This window comes from Meles meles, chromosome 6 (assembly GCF_922984935.1).
Source record: "Meles meles chromosome 6, mMelMel3.1 paternal haplotype, whole genome shotgun sequence".
NCBI lineage: Eukaryota > Metazoa > Chordata > Mammalia > Carnivora > Mustelidae > Meles > Meles meles.
Genome location: NC_060071.1, coordinates 92,372,480 through 92,391,744, shown reverse-complemented (window position 1 = coordinate 92,391,744; position 19,265 = coordinate 92,372,480). Strand labels below are relative to the sequence as shown.

Below are 19,265 nucleotides of genomic sequence, written 5' to 3'. Positions count from 1 at the left end.
AAGTATCAATGCAGTTCTGAAAAGCAGTATTAAAATTAGTAAGAGAATTATTCAATGTCTAATTTTGCACTTTCAATTACAAATTTAACATAACACTTTGACACTTTCATTTATCTGGCATTGTTCAAAAGATGAAAGTCCCAAGTAAGCAAACTTGTATCAGTAATTTAATAATGCCACCGGTGGACATTAAAGTTAAAAATGAACTGGGTGGCTCAGTTGGTTAAGTGTCTGCCTTTAGCTCAGGTCATGGTCTCAGGGCCCTGGGATGGAGCCCGGCATCAGGCTCCCTGCTCAGCAGGGAGTCTGCTTCTCAGGCTCCCATCCCCCTGCTTGTGTTCCCTTTCCCGTTTTCTCTCTGTCAAATAAATAAATAAAATCTTTTTTAAAATATTTTATTAATTTGACAGAGAGAAATCACAACTAGGGAGAGAGGCAGGCAGAAAGAGAGGAGGAAGCAGGCCCCCCGCGGAGTAGAGAGCCCGATGTGGGGCTCTATCCCAGGACCCCAGGATCATGACCCAAGCCGAAGGCAGAGGCTTTAACCCACTGAGCCACCCAGGCGCCCCAATAAATAAAATCTTAAGAAAAAAAAAAAAGATTTACATTAGGTACAGATATGCCTTTCTTACAACTGTTTATAAACAGAATTTTAAGTCAAATAAAATAATGAAGAACTTTTTTTTTTTTTTTTTAAAGATTTTTTATTTATTTATTTGACAGTGAGAGAGAGAGATCACAAGTAGGCAGAGAGGCAGACAGAGAGAGAGAGAGAGAGGGAAGCAGGCTCCCTGCCGAGCAGAGAGCCCGATGCGGGACTCGATCCCAGGACCCTGAGATCATGACCTGAGCCGAAGGCAGCGGCTTAACCCACTGTTCATATTTAACTGTATTTGGGAAACTCATTATTTAAATAAGTTCAATTGGAGTCTGTGGGAGGCCATGATAAGGCTTGAGACGAGGACCAAACCAGGCCCTGACTTGTGTCTCCTTTAAAGTCCGAATAGCCTAACAAAAGGTTTAGGATGGAAAAGTTGAGTAGCACTGAGAAAGGGTCTGTGCTATGTGTTGTGCGCTCGCCTACGCGATTTCCCACACGTTTACTTGTTAGATGAGAGCAGTTTTGTTGGGGTCATAAATTCATAACTGGTCCTTGCTGTTCCAGCACAGCTTATGAATCACTCTCAGGTTTGTTGTTACTTTTTGTATGTTTTGAGTTACTTTGGAGTCAGTACAGCTGGTTAAGGAATTATCTGAAGACAAGACCAGAGGCCTTGGAGAGAGTGCATTTAGACCGTGAGAAGTAGATAATGGGGAAGTCTGGAGGGTTTTTTGTGCATGTAGTAAATTCTTTTGTAATCAGTTAAAAGTAGTTATTGTTGGCTATATAATGCCTTGCTCCCTTGAATAAACTCGGCATTGGTGGAAATCATCCCCTATGCTCCTCCTGCCCCCATCTCTTTGTCTCTTTAATTTCTTTTCACCATCCTCTTACCCTCACGCTTCCTGCTCGATTTGTCACGTGGGCCGTGGCAGGAGTCCTTTTATAAAACACTTATTAATATTTTAATATAAAAAACTGTTCTCTAATTTATCTGTTTTGTAAATACCTATGTCAGTATATTAGTTTTTCTGTAAATCTGGTTATCTCGGGTCTCAGACTTTCATAAATATTGATTTAAGATCAGTAATTCATTTTTCATGAACTCTTTTGGAGTAAGGCAAATTTTCATTTGCTATTTCCTAAAAGAGTTGTTGAAATTATCTGAAAATTTTGGCTGTTGTAGCTATTTTCCAACAGCCAAAAAATAGGGCCTGTGGCTTTATCTGAATTTTTTTTAGTATTCCTTTTTAAAAACAAATTTTACATGACCCCAGGTTATTTTCTATTTAATTAATACCACAGTATTTTGGAATAATATACTTTGTTTATATAGAATGACATATCTTTTTTAAAAACTTAAAGGAATTTCTGAATATTTTCACAAAAGTCCCTCAAAACTAGTTATAATTGCAAAATTGTCCTATTCTCATTAGATTATTCTCAAAGTTTTCATATTTAGAAATTCTTTTAGTATCACTAATGAAATAATAAATTCTACTAAAGTGATATTCAGGCTGTCCTTGAGCTTCTATACATATGTTCTAAAATAGTTTCATGTATCTATATATATTTTTTTAAAGATTTTATTTATTTATTTGACAGAGAGGGAGATCACAAGTAGGCAGAGAGACAGGCAGAGGGAGAGGAGGAAGCAGGTTCCCTGCGGAGCAGAGAGCTCGATGCGGGGCTCCATCCCAGGACCCTGAGATCATGACCTGAGCCGAAGGCAGTGGCCTAATCCACTGAGCCACCCAGGCGCCCTCATGTATCTATATTTTGAATCTTCTTTATTTCTGGACCTGATGTTGTTTTGCTTTATTTTAGTCTCACTTATTCTTCCTAATTTCTCTTATTTGCTTTTTCATAAATATTCCTTTAGGAACTAAAAACTGTAGAACAAAATAACTTCCTCTTTAGCCTTTGGCATCATGTCTTTAATATTTTTAGTCATTAAAAAGCATCACAGGGGTGCCTGGATGGTTCAGTGGGTCAAGCCTCTGCCTTCAGCTCAGGTCATGACCTCAGGGTCCTGGGACTGAGCCCCACATCAGGCTCTCTGCTCAGCAGGGAGCCTGCTTTCCCCTCTTTCTGCCTGCCTCTCTGCCTACTTGTGATTTCTCTCTGTCAAATAAATAAATAAAGTCTTTAAAAAAAAAAAAAGCATCACACCTACACCTTTCTCATTTAGAAAAGGGTAAGACTCTAAGTCTACATTCTGACTAAGGATATTAAGAAAAGAGCTCACATTTTGGAGAATATTAAGAAATGACATATAGTTCTGGAAATTCAAGAAAATCAACCATTTCTGATGGAAATAAATGTGTTTTCTTCTGAGTTTGCAAAAGTGTTGATCTCTTCTTGTGAAAGGCTATCTGTCATTCTAGGGTTCAATTTTTCCTGGATTATTGGCCAGTATTTACAGTGTTTCTAATCTATCCATCACAGAGACATCAGAATGGAGATGTGGGAAAGTCATGTTACATAATTCTTTACTTAAAATAGAATCCACAGGTTTTTAATCATAGGAATTGCTAGATACCTAGACTTCTAGATCTAGAAGTATCCTCTGATACTCTGCCCTCTTCCATTGCCTACTGTTAAGCTCCCAGAATTGACAGAAAAACATTCAAATATAGTTATACTGGGATGTTGTTAATGAGCTAAAAAGTTAATGTAAATGAGCAAAAAGAAATCTTCATTTACCAAAATAGAAAGTCAAAGGACATCATCTAATATAAATCAAAGTGGAACAATATAAAGGTTTTATTCAGAAAATAGAGATAAATACTAAAAGAAATTGGCTAAGAAAGAAAGAAAGAGGGACGCCTGGGTGGCTAAGTGGGTTAGAGCCTCTGCCTTCGGCTCAGGTCATGATCCCAGGGTCCTGGGATCGAGCCCCACATCGGGCTCTCTGCTCAGCAGGGAGCCTGCTTCCTCCTCTCTCTCTGCCTGCCTCTCTGCCTAGTTGTGATTTCTCTCTGTCAAATAAATAAAAATTAAAAAAAAGAAAGAAAGAAATTACTGTCTTTGGAACAGAGGTGAGAGTAGAGATGGACACAGGGAAAAATTGTTTTTGTTTAAAAAGACAAAAAAAAAGCCTTAGTACTATTTATATTTTAAAACCTGTTTACATATATTACTTTAATAAAAATAAACACTTATTGCAAACTATCTTAAGATCTTCTTGGAATATCTGTATATCTCCAATCATTCCTTCTTCCTTGGTATTTTATTTTATAATATTAAGATCTAAGTCCCAGAGTAAACCAGAAGTTAATAAACGGTAGTTAATAAGATTATTGTTGATTATTGAGTATTTTGAGAAACATGGATTTCTGGACTTTTTCATCCAATTGGTACTTACAAAAATAAATTATGCTTAAAAAATTAATTGTATTGGGGCACCTGGGTAGCTCAGTCAGTTAAGCATCTGCCTTTTGCTCAGGTCATGAACCCAGGGTCCTGGGATCAAGCCTCATATCAGGCTCCCTGCTCAGCAGAGCACCTGTATTCTCCCTTTCCCTCTGCTGCTTCCTGCTTATGTGTGTGCTCTCTCTCTCTGTGTCAAATAAATAAAATCTTTTATAAATAAATAAGCATATGCCTACATACAGTTATAGATATTTTATACCAACCTGACTGACTGGATCTGCTTTTTAGCATCATAGCTTTCATATTATCTGTGTGATAATTTTCAGCTGAAAATTCTTCTGTTTCATCATTTTCAATTACATTATTTTCATCCTGTATCTGTTCGGAAAATGGCAATTCTGTTTCCTTTGGAATGTCCTGGAAGTTCCAAGGGCTGTCAAAATTATATAAGAACTTTTTAAAATATGGTAAGGTATCAGAATCATCTATTTTTTCTGGGGCTCTTCCCTTGTTTACTTGATCTTCAGTTTCCATAATTTCTGTTGTTTTTATTTCTTGTTCCTTATCAGGGTCAAATTTGCTTGTTGGCAGATGTTCATGTTCATCTCCTCCATATCCTTCTTCACTTTTTCCATCATCTGATATAATTTCATCTTCCTTGGTATATACAAAACCTAGCATACCAAAACCAAAATCAAACCAACTTGGCTTGAGAATTGAAGAATCATTGGCAATTGTGTCTTCTTTTTCTGTTAATATTTCTGTGCATGGAACTGTGGGTTCTTCTTCAGATGATATGGAATTAGGAACATCTTGTAGTGGTGGAATGCTTTCTTTTGACAATAATTCAAGCCCTGTATCCTCACCTCCAAAACCTAAATAACTTTTAAAACCACCCCCAAACCAACTAGTGGCTTCAGGACTGTTAATGTTCTCTGACTCAGAACCTAGTTCAGACTGTTTCTTTGGCACTAAATCAAATTCCAATTCAGGTTCTTGCTTTTGTTCTGTTCGGGGTTCATCATTATTTAATTCCTCTAGGTCATTCTCATCTTCTCCTGCTATTTTTCTACTTTGAAATGAACTTTCTTGTAGAGGTTCAATAACTGATTCAAAAGTCTTTCCTTCAGATAGTTCCCTTCCAAATCCAAACCATCCTTTTACTTCAGGTGAGGATGGTGGGATGTGATCCACTTCTGGAACAGAATCCTCTTTCATACTTCCAGCATCCACTCCTTCCCAGTCTTTTGATTCACTAGTACTTCTGATATCTTCAGGAGCTTCTGATGATGGAAATTGATCTTCAAACAAAGTACTTTCAGAAGCTGAATAAAATTCAGATTCTGTCTGAAAATCACTTTCATACACACTAGACTTTTGGTCTTTATCTTCTTCATATAGATATATATTTTTGCCATCATTACTGTTTAATTCACTGTCTTCATTTTCAAATGTGTAACTTACTCCAAGAAGACAAAGAAAATCAGATTCCTATAAGAGAAAAACTGATTGACATATATATACTAAAAATCCTTGTTTTTCCCTAAGTCACTTAAAATAGATGACTATGATTTTCCCAAGACCATACAACTAGCTCAACAACACAACAAAAACTAAAATCAGATCTCCTAATCTCAATCATTTATATCACAACTGACTCAGGGTGAATTATATAAATCTAAATGAAAAACAAAGGCTTTGAGTATATTCTGAAAATAAACTCTTGATGAAAAGGCCTACATGTCCACAAAATCTTGCTTCTTTTAAGAGTGTACTAACCAGACACATGCAGCTGTGTGGTGATTTGAGAGTGGAATTTCACAGCACATGGCCACAACTCAGACAGCCCAGACTCTAAAGCCTGGGCTTGTTAAAAAAAGTTAAAAGTTGCACTACAATATTTAGACTTATTTTATTGAGATACGGTAGATAGCCAATTGCGGTAGAGAATCCTCTTTTTCATCTCATAGAACAACTGGATCAGCAAGAAGAAAAATGGTGAAGTTAACATTTTTTTTTAATTTTACTTTAAGTAGGCTTTATACCCAATGCGAGGCTTGAACACATGACCTGGAGATCAAGAGTTGCATGCTCTACCAACCAAAGTTATTATTATTTTTTTTCAAAGTTATTATTTTTTCATCTGAAGGTATAAAACAGTGATATGTAGTTCTCTTTGGATACGATCATTATGAAATGAGAATAAAGTTCAGAATTTTTAAAGATTTTACTTATTTATTTGACAGACAGAGATTAAAGAGAGGCAGGCAGAGAGGGAGAGAGGAGGAAGCAGGCTCCTCGCTGAGCAGAGAGCCCAGTGTGGGGCTCAATCCCAGGACCCTGAGATCATGACCTGAGCTGAAGGCAGCGGCTTCAACCCACTGAGCCACCCAGGTGCCCCAAAGTTCAGAATTTTTAAAAAGTGAACTTCAAAATTGAAATTTTACAATGTTTTAGGCACTGCAGTATAATATGTGATTGAGAACAGATTCTGGAGCCAACCATTTGGGTTTAAATCCTGACCCTGACATTCACCTCTGTGAACTTGGGTGAATTATGACATTTTTATGTCAGTGAATTATGACATTTTTATGTCTCATTCTCCTCATCTATAAAATGAGGATAATGACATATGTTATCTTATATATCTATCTTATATGCGTGTTGTGTTGTGAGGATTAAAGGAATGAAGTGCTTAGAATAGTAATTGTCTGTAGTAAACACTAGCCTCACATAGATCAAGTTACACCACCCCAGATGAGCCAGTAATGTAAGGGTAAAAAGGCCCAACACCTCACCCTATTCAAGGCAACTCTTGAAAGGCCATCCCAGGTTCAGAGTTCCTTATGGGATCAACTGAGACCTTTGTAGCAACAGCATCACAGTTTAACTTCTCTGTCCAATCCTGCTTTTCCTTTTGATCCCTCACAGGTGTTATTCCTAAGAGTACTCCCCAGTAAACTTCTTGGGTGCAAAGGTCCCCCTCAGAGTCTATTTCTCAGGGAACTTGACTAAGAATGTAGGGCTTCTGTATGCTTCCTATGTGCTGTACACTGTGCTAGGTGCTGAAATTCTACAGTAAACAAAAGGAAAAAGTGAATTGTGATAAGTGCTGTGGAGGAAATAAACAGGAATCTGTGATTAAGATGCAGTAATTCCACAAGAAACATCATGGAAGTCCTCTCTGAGGCACTGATGTTTACGTGGTGATAGAAAGGATAAGAAGGAACTAGCTAAGTGAAGAACCTGGGGAAAGCATTTGAACCAGAAGGAGCAGCCTGTTTGGGTCTCTGGGGTAGGAAAGTGTTTAGCATGTTCTAAGAATAGTCAATAATTGAGGGTGGCCAGGAGCATAGTAAATGAGGAGAGAGCAGTGTCAGGGTTGAGAGGGGGGTGGAGGACAGGAGCAGATCATGTAGAGCCAGGGTAAGGAGCTGGGGGCTTGATTCTAGGTTCATTGGAAAGCCATTCACAGGCTTTAAACTAAAGGAATGACAGCTGAAGTTTTGTTGTTGTTTTTTGTTTGTTTGTTTTTGTTTTTTGGGATTTTTTTGTTTTGGTTTTGTTCTTATGAGATCCATTGCTATTTGGAAAATGAATTGGAAGAGGAGGTACAGGTAGAGTCAAGGAGATCAGTATTGCAGTATTTTAATCAAGAGATGATGAGGCCTTGGATTAGGGCTATGGGGAGAGTGCAAAAGACAAGAAGACGATGTATTCCAGATATATTTTGGAGACAAAACTGACAGGACCAGTAATTATACATTGAACTGACTGTTAATCCCAGAATTTATGCTGAGAAAGAGCCAGATAATAGACAGTTTGCTTGATTAGGCTGACTCACCTCACATTGACCATATTTAAGTTAAGTGTCCTTAACCTGGAATCTGAATTAAATAGGCTAATCAAACTTACATATTAAAAAGTCACATTCTGATACTTATTCTTATTATCAAGCCCAGCATTATCAAACCCAACACTATCAAGCTCATTTAAAACTCAATAGAAAAAGAAATTGTACAGATATGAGATCTAGAGAGAGTGATGGAAAATAAATTTTGGGGGCGCCTGGGTGGCTCAGTGGGTTAAGCCGCTGCCTTCGGCTCAGGTCATGATCTCAGGGTCCTGGGATCGAGTCCCGCATCAGGCTCTCTGCTCAGCAGCGAGCCTGCTTCCCTCTCTCTCTCTCTGCCTGCCTCTCTGTCTACTTGTGATCTCTCTCTGTCAAATAAATAAATAAAATCTTTAAAAAAAAAAAAAGAAAATAAATTTTGTCCCAGTAGGATAATAACACTAGTAATAATATCTAATACTTTTATAGCACTTACTAAGTGCTTTACATATGTTCATCTTTCCCCAATGAATTTATGAAGTAGCACTCTATTACAATCATCATCCTCATTTTACAGTTTAGAAAATTAAAGTATACAAGGCCACAATCAGTCTTTGAACTCAGTCCAGACTCTACCCTGCTCATAACCACTTTACTCTACTACCTGTCTGTAAATTTTTCAGAAAGTAGTATGCCTGTCACCAACTTTGTCTTACCTCATTTTATTCACATACTCAAACTATTCCTAGATTAAGTTCTCAGACCAACTATTTTATATATTCACTACACAAGATAATTAACCAATGGACACTTACACTACAGAAAGCTGTTTTAGCCAAGAAATTATAAATTAAATTAACAACTGAAATGTTATTAATACTCACTTTAGTTGATATCTCAACTTCCTCAGATATGAACACCTCTTCAATCTGTACTGCATCTCTGGGAAAATATCCAAAGTCCTTTCCTTTCTACCAAAATGAAGAATAAAGATTAGCAAGGAGGAGTGATCGAAGGTATAGTAACTATGGAGCCTAATTTTGCCCCACGTCCTTCGCTTTCATCTATCTCAAATCACAAACATTAATTGGCTTTCATTTGTCATCTAAAAGAAAGTGAGTGAAATCATATTCTTTTATTTAATTTTAAGTAATCTCTGTACCCAATGTGGAGTTCAAACTTAGAACCTCCAAGTTCAAGAGATGCACACTTAACCAACTAAGCTGGCCAGACATCCCCGTTATTCAAAAGAATAGTACTAAATAGAGGGAACATAGAGCCAAGTTGTAAAAAACCACTTTTTCAAACTTCTGAAGGAAAACCATCCCACACACCGATTTTGTTCCTTTTTATGCTTGTCAATGACCTTCCTTACCCAGGTGGCCCCCAGATTTACACTGTAAACCGGGGACATCAAAAGGCAAAGGAATGGTGGCAGTAGCCAAGCCAGATGGAGTTGTGATATATTCAACATTTTCAGGATGTCAAAATGAAGTAAGAGGTTTAAACACTGAAGGACCAAGATGGATTCATGAAAACAGCAGAGATCTATACATCCTCCTAGAAGGATTTGGTTCCATTGACCTTTTCTGCAGCTACCTTGATAATAGGGATCTTCTTCTTTTTTGTATTTCTTATTTTTTTATAAACATATAATGTATTTTTATCCCCAGGGGTACAGGTCTGTGAATCGCCAGGTTTACACACTTCACAGCACTCACCATAGCACATACCCTCCCCAATGTCCATAACCCCCCTCCCCCTCTCCCAACCCCCCCCTTCCCCCAGCAACCCTCAGTTTGTTCTGTGAGATTAAGAGTCACTTATGGTGTCACCACTCCACCCTTGGTCCATTTCCTATCCGCAGCAAAGTTTAAAGGCCATGTTTTGGTCCCTTGATCCAGCACCACTACACCTCAACAGTGGTTCTTCCAGCTCTGTAGCTGCTGCAGCTATTTAGAAACTGATAGGCTGTGGGTGAACTCTGCAGTGTGGTTTCTTGAACAGCTTCCTGCCTGGACTAAAACACCTAATGCATAGAACTCAGTATGCTTGAAACTTTACCCTGGCTCCACACATTCCATGCTGCTTTTGTGTGGAACTATCATTTTCACACACAGAAACCAAGAAAGAATTCTTTATTTTCCTCTTGTGATACCTAGGGTGTCATTTATCTTACAGCTGCATTGGTTGCCTCTAATGTGTTCAGGGACATACACTGGCATGTGTAAGAGACCATAAGCAGTAAGGAATCTTTGGAACTGCAGAAGTCAAATAATTCTGGCCACTGACAGTCAGGGGTTGAATCATATAGCTCCTGATGCTAAAAAGCAGGATAGATTCAAACAGAACCTGCTCCTTCTAATAGTGATCACAGAGGCTACACAACAGAAAAATCTGTTGCATGTTCAATATGGAAATGATGTATGCATCAGGTTGGTCACACTTGTTCAGCATGGGAGTAAAATTGCTTATAGCATCTTTTTATTATAAAGCATAATGATACCATCAGAGATATACATATGTTTCCAACTGAAAACATTAATCATTAATTTTCCTGTTACATATGTAGAGAGATTACTCAAGCTTCTAGGAATTTCCGTGTAATAGGACTTTGGGCCAAATAAAAGGCTCTCCCACTTGTTGTTGTTGTTGTTGTTGTTGTTTTTCATGAAAAATTCACACACATACCTTGATTCTCTAGGCTACTCATCTCTCTGAGGATCTCTTCAATAAGAACTCTATCCTTGGGGTGCCTGGGTGGCTCAGTCCATCTGCCTTTGGCTCAGGTCATGATCTCAGGGTCCTGGGATCAAGCCCCATGTTGGGCTCCTTGTTCTGCAGAGATTCTGTTTCTCCCTCTCCTTCTGTTCCCCTACCCTGCCCATGCTCTCTCTCTCAAATAAAGAAATCTTAAAAAAAAAAAAAAGTCCTTTATGTGCTCAGAAAGACATGTCTCTTAATCCGATTAACTAAAACTTCCCAGTCTCTATTAAACTTAGCCATTGGCAGCACCATGGGATCACTGGTGTTGCCTAGATATCCCATAATCTCCACCAGCACCTCTAAATTTTATTCACCAAGTAAATATAAAACTCAACTTCAAAAACTCTGCATGTTATGTAAAAATAATTTCAAGGCACTCTTAGTTCTCTATCCCAACCAGAATGCCTTGCCAAAATACTACTTTTGTATAAATTTTGGAACCAAGACTGAACATGACCATTTTTGTTTGTTTAAATATGTTAAGAGTGGGGTGCATGCTGGGTGTGGTGCAAAAACAATGAACACTGTTACACTGAAAATAAACAAACAAAAAAGAGTGGGGTGGCAAAATAAACAAACAAAAAAGCATGGGTGGCTCAGTTGGTTAAGCATCTGACTCTTGATTTGGGCTCAGGTCGTGATCTCAGGGTCCTAAGATCGAGCCCCATGTAGGGCTCTGCACCCAGCAGGGGAGTCTTCTTGAGGTTCTTTCCCTCTGCCCCTCCCCCAAATCATGCACAAGCACTCTCCCTCTCTCTCAAATAAATAGATATTTTTAAAAATATATATGTTAAGGGTTTAAAATATTTATTACATATATACTATATGTGTAAAATGCTTTAAAATGTATTAAAGTTCCTTTAGAAGTGAAAAGCAGGTATTCTGTACAAGCTAGTCATTTATTCTACATTCAGTTTTTAAAACTAGATACTTACACTTCCTGCCCACAAATCTTCCCTTTCTCCTGCAAGTTTAACATAAACAGATATCTCTTCTCCCTTAGTGAAGTTCAGGTATCGGCAGTCAGGTCCTCTGTAATCTCTCATGGCTAAGACTCTGCTTATTAAAGCTATGTAAACATGTGAGAAAAACACACAACTTAAATTAAAGTGATATTTCTCCCCTTCCCACATTGCCCTCCTCCAGTCTATCCTATGTATTTCCAAATGCTAATATCTTCGTATCATTTATCACCTCAAAAACCTACAAAGACTTCCCACTGCACACAGAATCAATTCTAAGCTCTTTGGCTTGGTATCTAAGGCTATCCATAACCTGATCCTCTTCCTTGTTTAAGATGACTTCCTCTTATTCCTTTATAGTCAAGTTCATCTATCCATTGTCCCTGGAATATGTCATTATCATTCTTATTAGAAAGGAAAGGTAAAGATAATTTGTTTTCTTCCTAGCACCTACTACAGTAGTACCCCTTATCTGTGGGAGATACGATCAAAGACACCTAGTGGTTGTCTGAAACCACAGATAGTACTGAACCCTGTATATACTATGGTTTTTCCTATGTATACGTACATATAATAAAGTTTAATTTCTAAATTAGGCACAGTAAGAGATTAACAACAATAATAGTAAAATTGAATTGTAACAATATACTATAATAAAAGTTATGTGACCAATCTTTCTCAAAATGTATACTGTACTTACTCTTCTTAAAATGATGTGGGATGATAAAGTGCCTCCCTAATGAGATGAAGTGAGGTACATGGGGTAAGCACTATGACATAGAGCTGGGCTACTACTAATCTTCTGGCTGCACATCAGAAGGATCATCTGCCTTTGGACCATGGTTGACCCCAGTTAACTAGAACCATGGAAAGTGACCCATGGATAAAGGGGACTTCTGTATATTCCAGGCATTATGGTAACTCTTTCCTATCTTTATTTTATTAAAACAGACCTATAAGGTCAATAATCTTCTATCAGTCCAACAAATGAGCCTTTAAATAAGTCTTAGAGAGTTGGTCACACACCTTATAAATGGTGGAGCCAGATTTGCACTGAGATTGTTACTTTCACTGCAATATGTCTTCCATATTCTGAGATTTTTCTTTCTGTTCTTTCCTAAGCCTAGAAACCCTTCAGTCTCTCTTTGTGATCAACTCATATCCTACTTCTTCTATGAGACATTCCAAACTGGTCCAGCTTGTTCTGCCCCTTTTCTGAACTTCACTATTTCCTATTACCCTTATGTTGCATTGTTATTTACTTTTTCATGTTGACCTAATTCCTGGAGGTCAAGAAACTTATCTGACATTTCATTTTATTTCTCTTAGATACATACTCTGACCCCTCCAGACTCAGCACATAATAGACCTTCAATAACTATAATCATAACTACATATACTAGATTTAGCCCTTCAATACATAAATTAATATACATACCATATTACCTATTATAATTATACTAACATATGTAAAACATTTTGATTAAGTCATATGATAAAGTTAAAATAACAATATAAATTACTATAGATTTGAACGTTCCCTTTCCATGTTTCATGTCTGGTCCTAAGGGAATTCAAATGAGGTTGTAAAGAGGGAAAGAAAGATTATTACTATTATAAAACATCATCTAGTAAATCTCTACATATCAAATTATATATCCAAATGATTAAGGAAAATGTTTACTCATAAAAAATTTACTTATAAATTATTACTTTTCTACTAATAATATTTTGTGGTTTTAATTTTAATTAAGTTAATTTAATTTTAATTAATTAAATTAATTTAATTTAATTTTTAATTTAAATGTTGCAAATCAGAAATAATTCTCACATACTGAAGAGAGAGAATATATTTAAAACAATTGTAATATATTGTGATACTATTCATCTTGCACCCTAATGCTAATAACAGAAAATAACTTCTTAAGCAATAAAATGAAAATTAGTTTTTCTTTGTAGAAGATAGGAGAAAGTTAATATTCAAGGATGTAAATAAAATTATGTACTCCTAACACTGATTTCATTATTTTTACATGATAAATGAACACAGAAATGATTAATGTTTGATAAAGCTTAGATAATAAATCATGGTGATACAAAATAAATGTATTTTTAGAAAACTCAAGGGAATCAGAAAGTTCTGATTGTGAAATAGAAACTAAAAAATATAAGAGCTTCATAAATAAAGAACTATCAAATGGTTTGAAATCTTTTTAATATAAATCAATTTAGCTATCTTCAAAAATAGTAAAAGCACTGATTTGTCCTTGAGGCCCGGATTAATATCTTTATAATTTCTCTTATATTTGTGTATCAGACTGATCTTTGCCCCTTGATACACTTACATTAAAAATTATTATGAAATGCTTTGCTTCAAACATTTTTTTATAGGGAAGTATATTTTATAATTGCAAATATTGCTCAATGATATTAATGCTCACTTCCTCCATACATGTCCACAATAACATATTATGTCATTTCAAAACCTTAGTTTAAGAGGAAAAGAAGGAAAAAAAGAAAAGCAAACTTACTTTCACATTCCAAGTCACCACATTTTTTAAAATCTGCCAGCAGTTTTGTGCCCTCAAAACACTTTGTCAGAGAAATTACCAAAAGAAGGGTTCTGTGAACTCCAAACTCCGCCATGCTAAAACAAGCAGGAATCCCAAACAAGGTTTAAGCCAATTGTTTAGCCCGTAACTATACCAGCCAAAACAAGAGATACCCCACCCTGTCTACTAAATTTAAAAGAAAAAGGTTTTTCTAAATCCCTTGATAATTACATTTTTCAAAAGGCATTTAGACTTAACTTGAGGGACAAATGCTCTCTATCCGCAATCTGCAGTGTCAGGTATCCAGATAATACATAAGGGTTTAATAATTAACAGAGATTTTTATTGGACTCAGGGCTTATAAAGGTGACCCATGTAAAGCTGTCTCACTTAAAGGCAACTTGCTTTCCCCAGAACCGTTCTTAAACAGGCCTCCATAAAAAGGGAGCTCATCTCTTTATGCTAAAGTCTTAGGTAGATCAGTCAATAAATACAAACTGAGTACTTCCTGCTACGAATACTAATATCAATGGAAAAAGTATATCGTTAGATGTAGAAGCAGTAATAATTTATACTAAAAGCATGACTTTGAAATATGATGAAAGTTGTTTTTTAAAAATCCCACTTTCATATTTTAAAACTCTATGAAATTGAAACTTGTATTTAGTTAAGGACAATAGTTCAGGGTGCCTGCGTGGCTCAGTCGGTTAAGCGTCTACCTTCTGCTCAGGTCATGATCCCAAGGTCCTGGGATTGAGCCCCACATGGGCTTTCTGAACAGTGGGGAGCCTGCTTCTCCCTCTCCCTGCTTCTCCCCTTGCTTGTGCCCTCTCTCTCTCCCTTTCACCATCAAATAAATAAATAGATTAAAAAAAAATTAATAGTTCAAATGCGGTAAGCATGTTCCAGGTATTAAACAATTATGCGATTTAACTCTTACATCAACTGTCTAAGGTAGGTAGTGTTATCATCCCCTATTTTGCACGCAAGGAAACTGAGGTACTATTAAGCTAGATAGATATCATCTACTGTTATTGCTGCTTAAAAGAGATCAAAGCCCTCTGAGGGTTTTGAAGGGTCAGGGGTGGGAGGTTGGGGCAACCTGAGGGTTTTGAAGGGTCAGGGGTGGGAGGTTGGGGGAACAGGTGGTGGGTAATGGGGAGGGCACGTTTTGCATGGAGCACTGGGTGTTGTGCAAAAAGAATGAATACTGTTACACTGAAAAAATAAATAAAATGAAAAAAAAAAAAGATCAAAGCCCTATATTGGGACATTCGGCATTAAACACTTGATCTTTGTAGATTTGGGAAACCACAGTTGTCCTATTTCAACTTCTGAGTATTTTTTCTAACGCCTTGTTTGCGGTACCTCTTCCCTATATTTGGCCATGCCACAGTGTGCAAGGCTTGCAAAATACCGCAGTTGTATGACACCGCACTCCCCCTAGTGCCTGACAGAAACAAAGCAAATATCCAGCACCTGAGCAAGCTAAAGTGAAGGACTTCTACTTTCAGGATCCTAACAACAACAAAACAGCGTGTTTGTTAGTTCTCCAAAAACAATAGTTTTTGGAAACTATTTGGAAAGTATTTGGAAACTCTCTCAAATTAAAGATTTTTACATCTTTAGAAAAAATCTGATAGAGCATGAATTTGAGGATCATTTGGCTGGCAATCAGAACACTGTATAGTTGTTCAGATGCACACACAAAAAACTGTAGTTTCTTGGGGCGCCTGGGTGGCTCAGTCAGTTAAGCATCTGCCTTCAGCTTGGGTCATGATCCCAGGGTCCTGGGATGAAGCCCCATGTGGGGCTCCCTGCTCTGCTGGGAGCCTCCTTCTACCTCTCCTTCTGCCTCTCCCCGCTGCTTGTGCTCTCTCTCAAATAAATAAATGAAATCTTAAAAAAAAAAAAAAAAGATTAGTTTCTTGAACACTTTTAAAAGTCTATAAACTATGTTGTCAAAGACATTTAAAGTATCAACTCTTCACCTTCAAAATTTGGTGCAAAATTATTTGCATAACTTATAATATCAAGATATTTAATAATTAACTTCCTTTTTCCTTTTTGCATTCAATATCAAAGACATTACAATTAAATTCTGAACTAATTAATTTTTTTAAGATTTATTTTTTTAGGCAATCTCTACACCCAAAATGGGGCTCAAATTCACAACCCCAAGATCAAGACTCACATGCTCTACCAACTAAGCCAGCCAGGTGCCTCAATTTTGTTTTAAGTTAAGAACCCAGCTAAATTTAAATTTGTTTATTGATTGGCCTATTTGCTTATTGATTGGAAATTTGGGTCAAGAAAAACAGGAGAGGGCACCGGGTGGCTCATTTGATTAAGTGCCTGCCTTTGGCTCAGGTCATGATCCTTGGGTCCTGGAATGGAGTTCCATATCAGGCTACCTGTTCAGCAGGGAGCTTACTTCTCCCTCTGCCCCTGCTTGCTTTCTCTCTTTCTCTCTCTACCTCTCTCTCGTAAAAATAAATAAAATCTAAATTAAAGAAAAACAGGAGAAAAATTTTTGCCTAAGATACCAGCCTGTAGATTTTCTTCTACTAGAAATGTTCCCACTTTCTTTTTACTTAATGCACTCAGATTATCTCACTTTATTTTCAGATCATCACTTAAATATAATTTAACAAGATATCTGAAATGTAGTAGCATAATGTTAACCTTCTCTAATAGACCCAGATGAAGAGGTGGTACATGAAAGGGATAGGAACATTTGGTTTAAAGAAACCAATTTCACTATAAAGGCAGTCCTATTAAGCTAGCAATGCATATAAATAATGCAAATAATTAGATATTATCTAATTGCCGATATATTTTGCAGGTCAAGTGTTGTGTCAGTATTAAAATATACTGCTGTGGAGGAAGATTTTCATAGTAACACTCAGTCAGGAATACTGATTTGGAAGAACTACGCATTCTTTAGATCCCATACAGGAAGTAAGAGTACTTACTGCATAAAGCTAAAGAATGGATCATCAAAGACATACATGTTCAGTATCTTAGAGATAATATCACAGAGCAACCTTTTCCATGACAGTATGAAGATATAATCATGAATGCTGTACTTCTACTGCTTGAGTGTTATTTCTGATACTATATAGTAGCATCTTGTCTCTCAGTATGTCAGATTTCCTAAAGTGGGTACATATTTCTTTGAACTAGCTGCCTGTTACTCTGGAAATTTATAAGACAGAGAAATTTGATCAGAAGTACATGGGATAAGCTGAACTAATTAAGCCAGGAAGGTTTTTACTAGGCAGGGGTACTAGAACAAAGCCTTTGGAAATAATTCCAATGGTAGACAGTGAGAGATAAAGCCCAAGAAAGATTAAGATTCAAACTGTTGTGGAAGACATAGAGATGGTCCCCTATATTCCCTCTTTAAGGTTAGACCTTCTACTCAGCTGCAGGGAGTACTGGTAGCAGGTAGCCTCTGGCAGACACCCCTTCCTGTGTGATCTAGTGGGTAAAATGACAAGGGAGTACAAAGGTGGCGTCACTTGAGCCTTATGTGGGACATTGACAGGCATTCCTCACTCCAAAGCTCCCTCTTGGGAAGTTTGTAGAGCCTCCACTGTGGTTTGACTTTGTCCTTTACTTAATTCAGTCTTCTCCCCCTTCCTTTCACAAGTGGTGATCCTTTGAGCCCCAAATTTTCTCATCATCTACCTCTAGAGGACCCAGCCACAGACACTAGTGATCCAAAGACACAAAATAGGGATATGGCAAAACATACATTTGGGGCCATGATTTGGGCTTGTCACTCCATGGTTCATTGTACCTTTGTCGCTTTTGCGTTGCTGAAGGCCATGTTTTAATTCTGCCCGCTTTTTCTTATTCTGCCTGCTTTAGAGTCCTAACAGGAAAGAGATGAGTGTTCATTTTGAGGGATGGCACAACTCTGTGCTTGAGGAAATTTTCTGGAAGGACTATTTGCCATGTGTGGAGAGGGTTCAGGGAAAACAACAATAGATGTAACATCCCCAGGCATGAAAGAACAAGGAGCACTACCTGAAGAGAACTATAGGCAAGGCCTGCCCAACAGGAACTCAGTTAGAAAAACCTCACTCTTCGACTTTCTGAACTCCCAATGGTAACTTCCATTGACCAAACCCAGCCAGATGCCAGAGAATAAGGAAACCCCTTTGGAGCAGTGGACTGAGGAATGGATAGCGAGGAGCAAAAAGAGAATATCCCACACATGGTCATTATTCCTTTACTATATGTTTTTGAGTAATAGTATACAACATTCTCAACATCCAAGATGATAAGTATGAGGTATGTGTTGATCAGGGAATTGAATTGATTAGTCTCATCTATGCATAGGAAAGGAATTTAGTATTTGTTGAGCACCAATTTTGTACCAGTGAGCTTAATATTTCACATACAAATCTCATCTTTTAGAGTGGATATTATTTAGTGCCCAGATGTATCAGACACTCTTCTAGAGATTGGAGATATACAAGTGAACAGGACAAAGTCCTTGATCTCTTGGACCTTGCATGCTAATGAAGGAAGGCAGACAAGAACAAGCAAACAAATAAATGAACAAGATAACTGCAGATAGTGATAAGTAATTATGGAGAAAAGTGTCTACTTAGATAAAGTTGTCAGGCAAGTCACCTTTGGAGAGTGATATTTGACTTAAGGTAGGGGAATAGGAAAGCAGAACATTCTGTACAGAGAGAAGAATTAGGGAGGAGGTCATATTTCACATTGTCTGAAGCTTGATTACCAAAGATTTAAGGGAAAAAAATGAAGGAGGCATATCAAATGCATTCCATTATGTAAGAGACAAGTCTTTAAGGTGGAGAATAAATTGCAATACAATCAAGAAACAGAAAAGCAGGGGCTCCTGGGTGGCTCCGTTGTTATGTATCTGCCTTTGGCTCAGGTCCTGATCCCAGCGCTCTGGGATCGAGCCCACATTGGGCTCCCTGCTCTGTGGGGAGCCTGCTTCTCCCTCTCCCACTCCCTCTGCTTGTGTTCCCGCTCTCACTGTGTCTCTCTCTGTCAAATAAATAAATAAAATCTTAAAAAAAAAAAGACAACAAAAAGGCAGGTGGAGAGTGGTAGTAGGAGATGAGGTAGGAGAAATAGAGGTCCAATCATGCAGGGACTTTGGGCTGTGGATATAAGTGTAAGTTTTATCG

General features: G+C 37.4%; 1 protein-coding gene across 7 annotated transcripts in view; it reads right to left on the bottom strand.

Moving 5' to 3' along the window:
* MIA2 (MIA SH3 domain ER export factor 2) overlaps nucleotides 1–14,391 on the bottom strand; it is an 87,538-nt gene extending 73,147 nt beyond the window's left edge. For 5 of the 7 annotated variants that reach the window (XR_006818629.1, XM_046007556.1, XM_046007552.1 and 2 more), the window contains exons 1-4: nucleotides 14,068–14,380; nucleotides 11,510–11,643; nucleotides 8,693–8,779; nucleotides 4,240–5,467 (exon numbers count right to left, since the gene is read on the bottom strand). Coding sequence is in view for 5 of the 7 variants with exons in the window: in XM_046007556.1 (XP_045863512.1) it covers nucleotides 4,240–5,467; nucleotides 8,693–8,779; nucleotides 11,510–11,643; nucleotides 14,068–14,182 (1,564 nt within the window). In the remaining 2 variants the exon portion in view is untranslated. Of the gene's footprint in view, nucleotides 1–4,239; nucleotides 5,468–8,692; nucleotides 8,780–11,509; nucleotides 11,644–14,067 lie in introns of all 7 variants that reach the window. The other 2 variants (XM_046007551.1, XM_046007557.1) reach the window with 2 other exon arrangements.
* Between the last annotated feature and the right edge of the window lie 4,874 nt (nucleotides 14,392–19,265).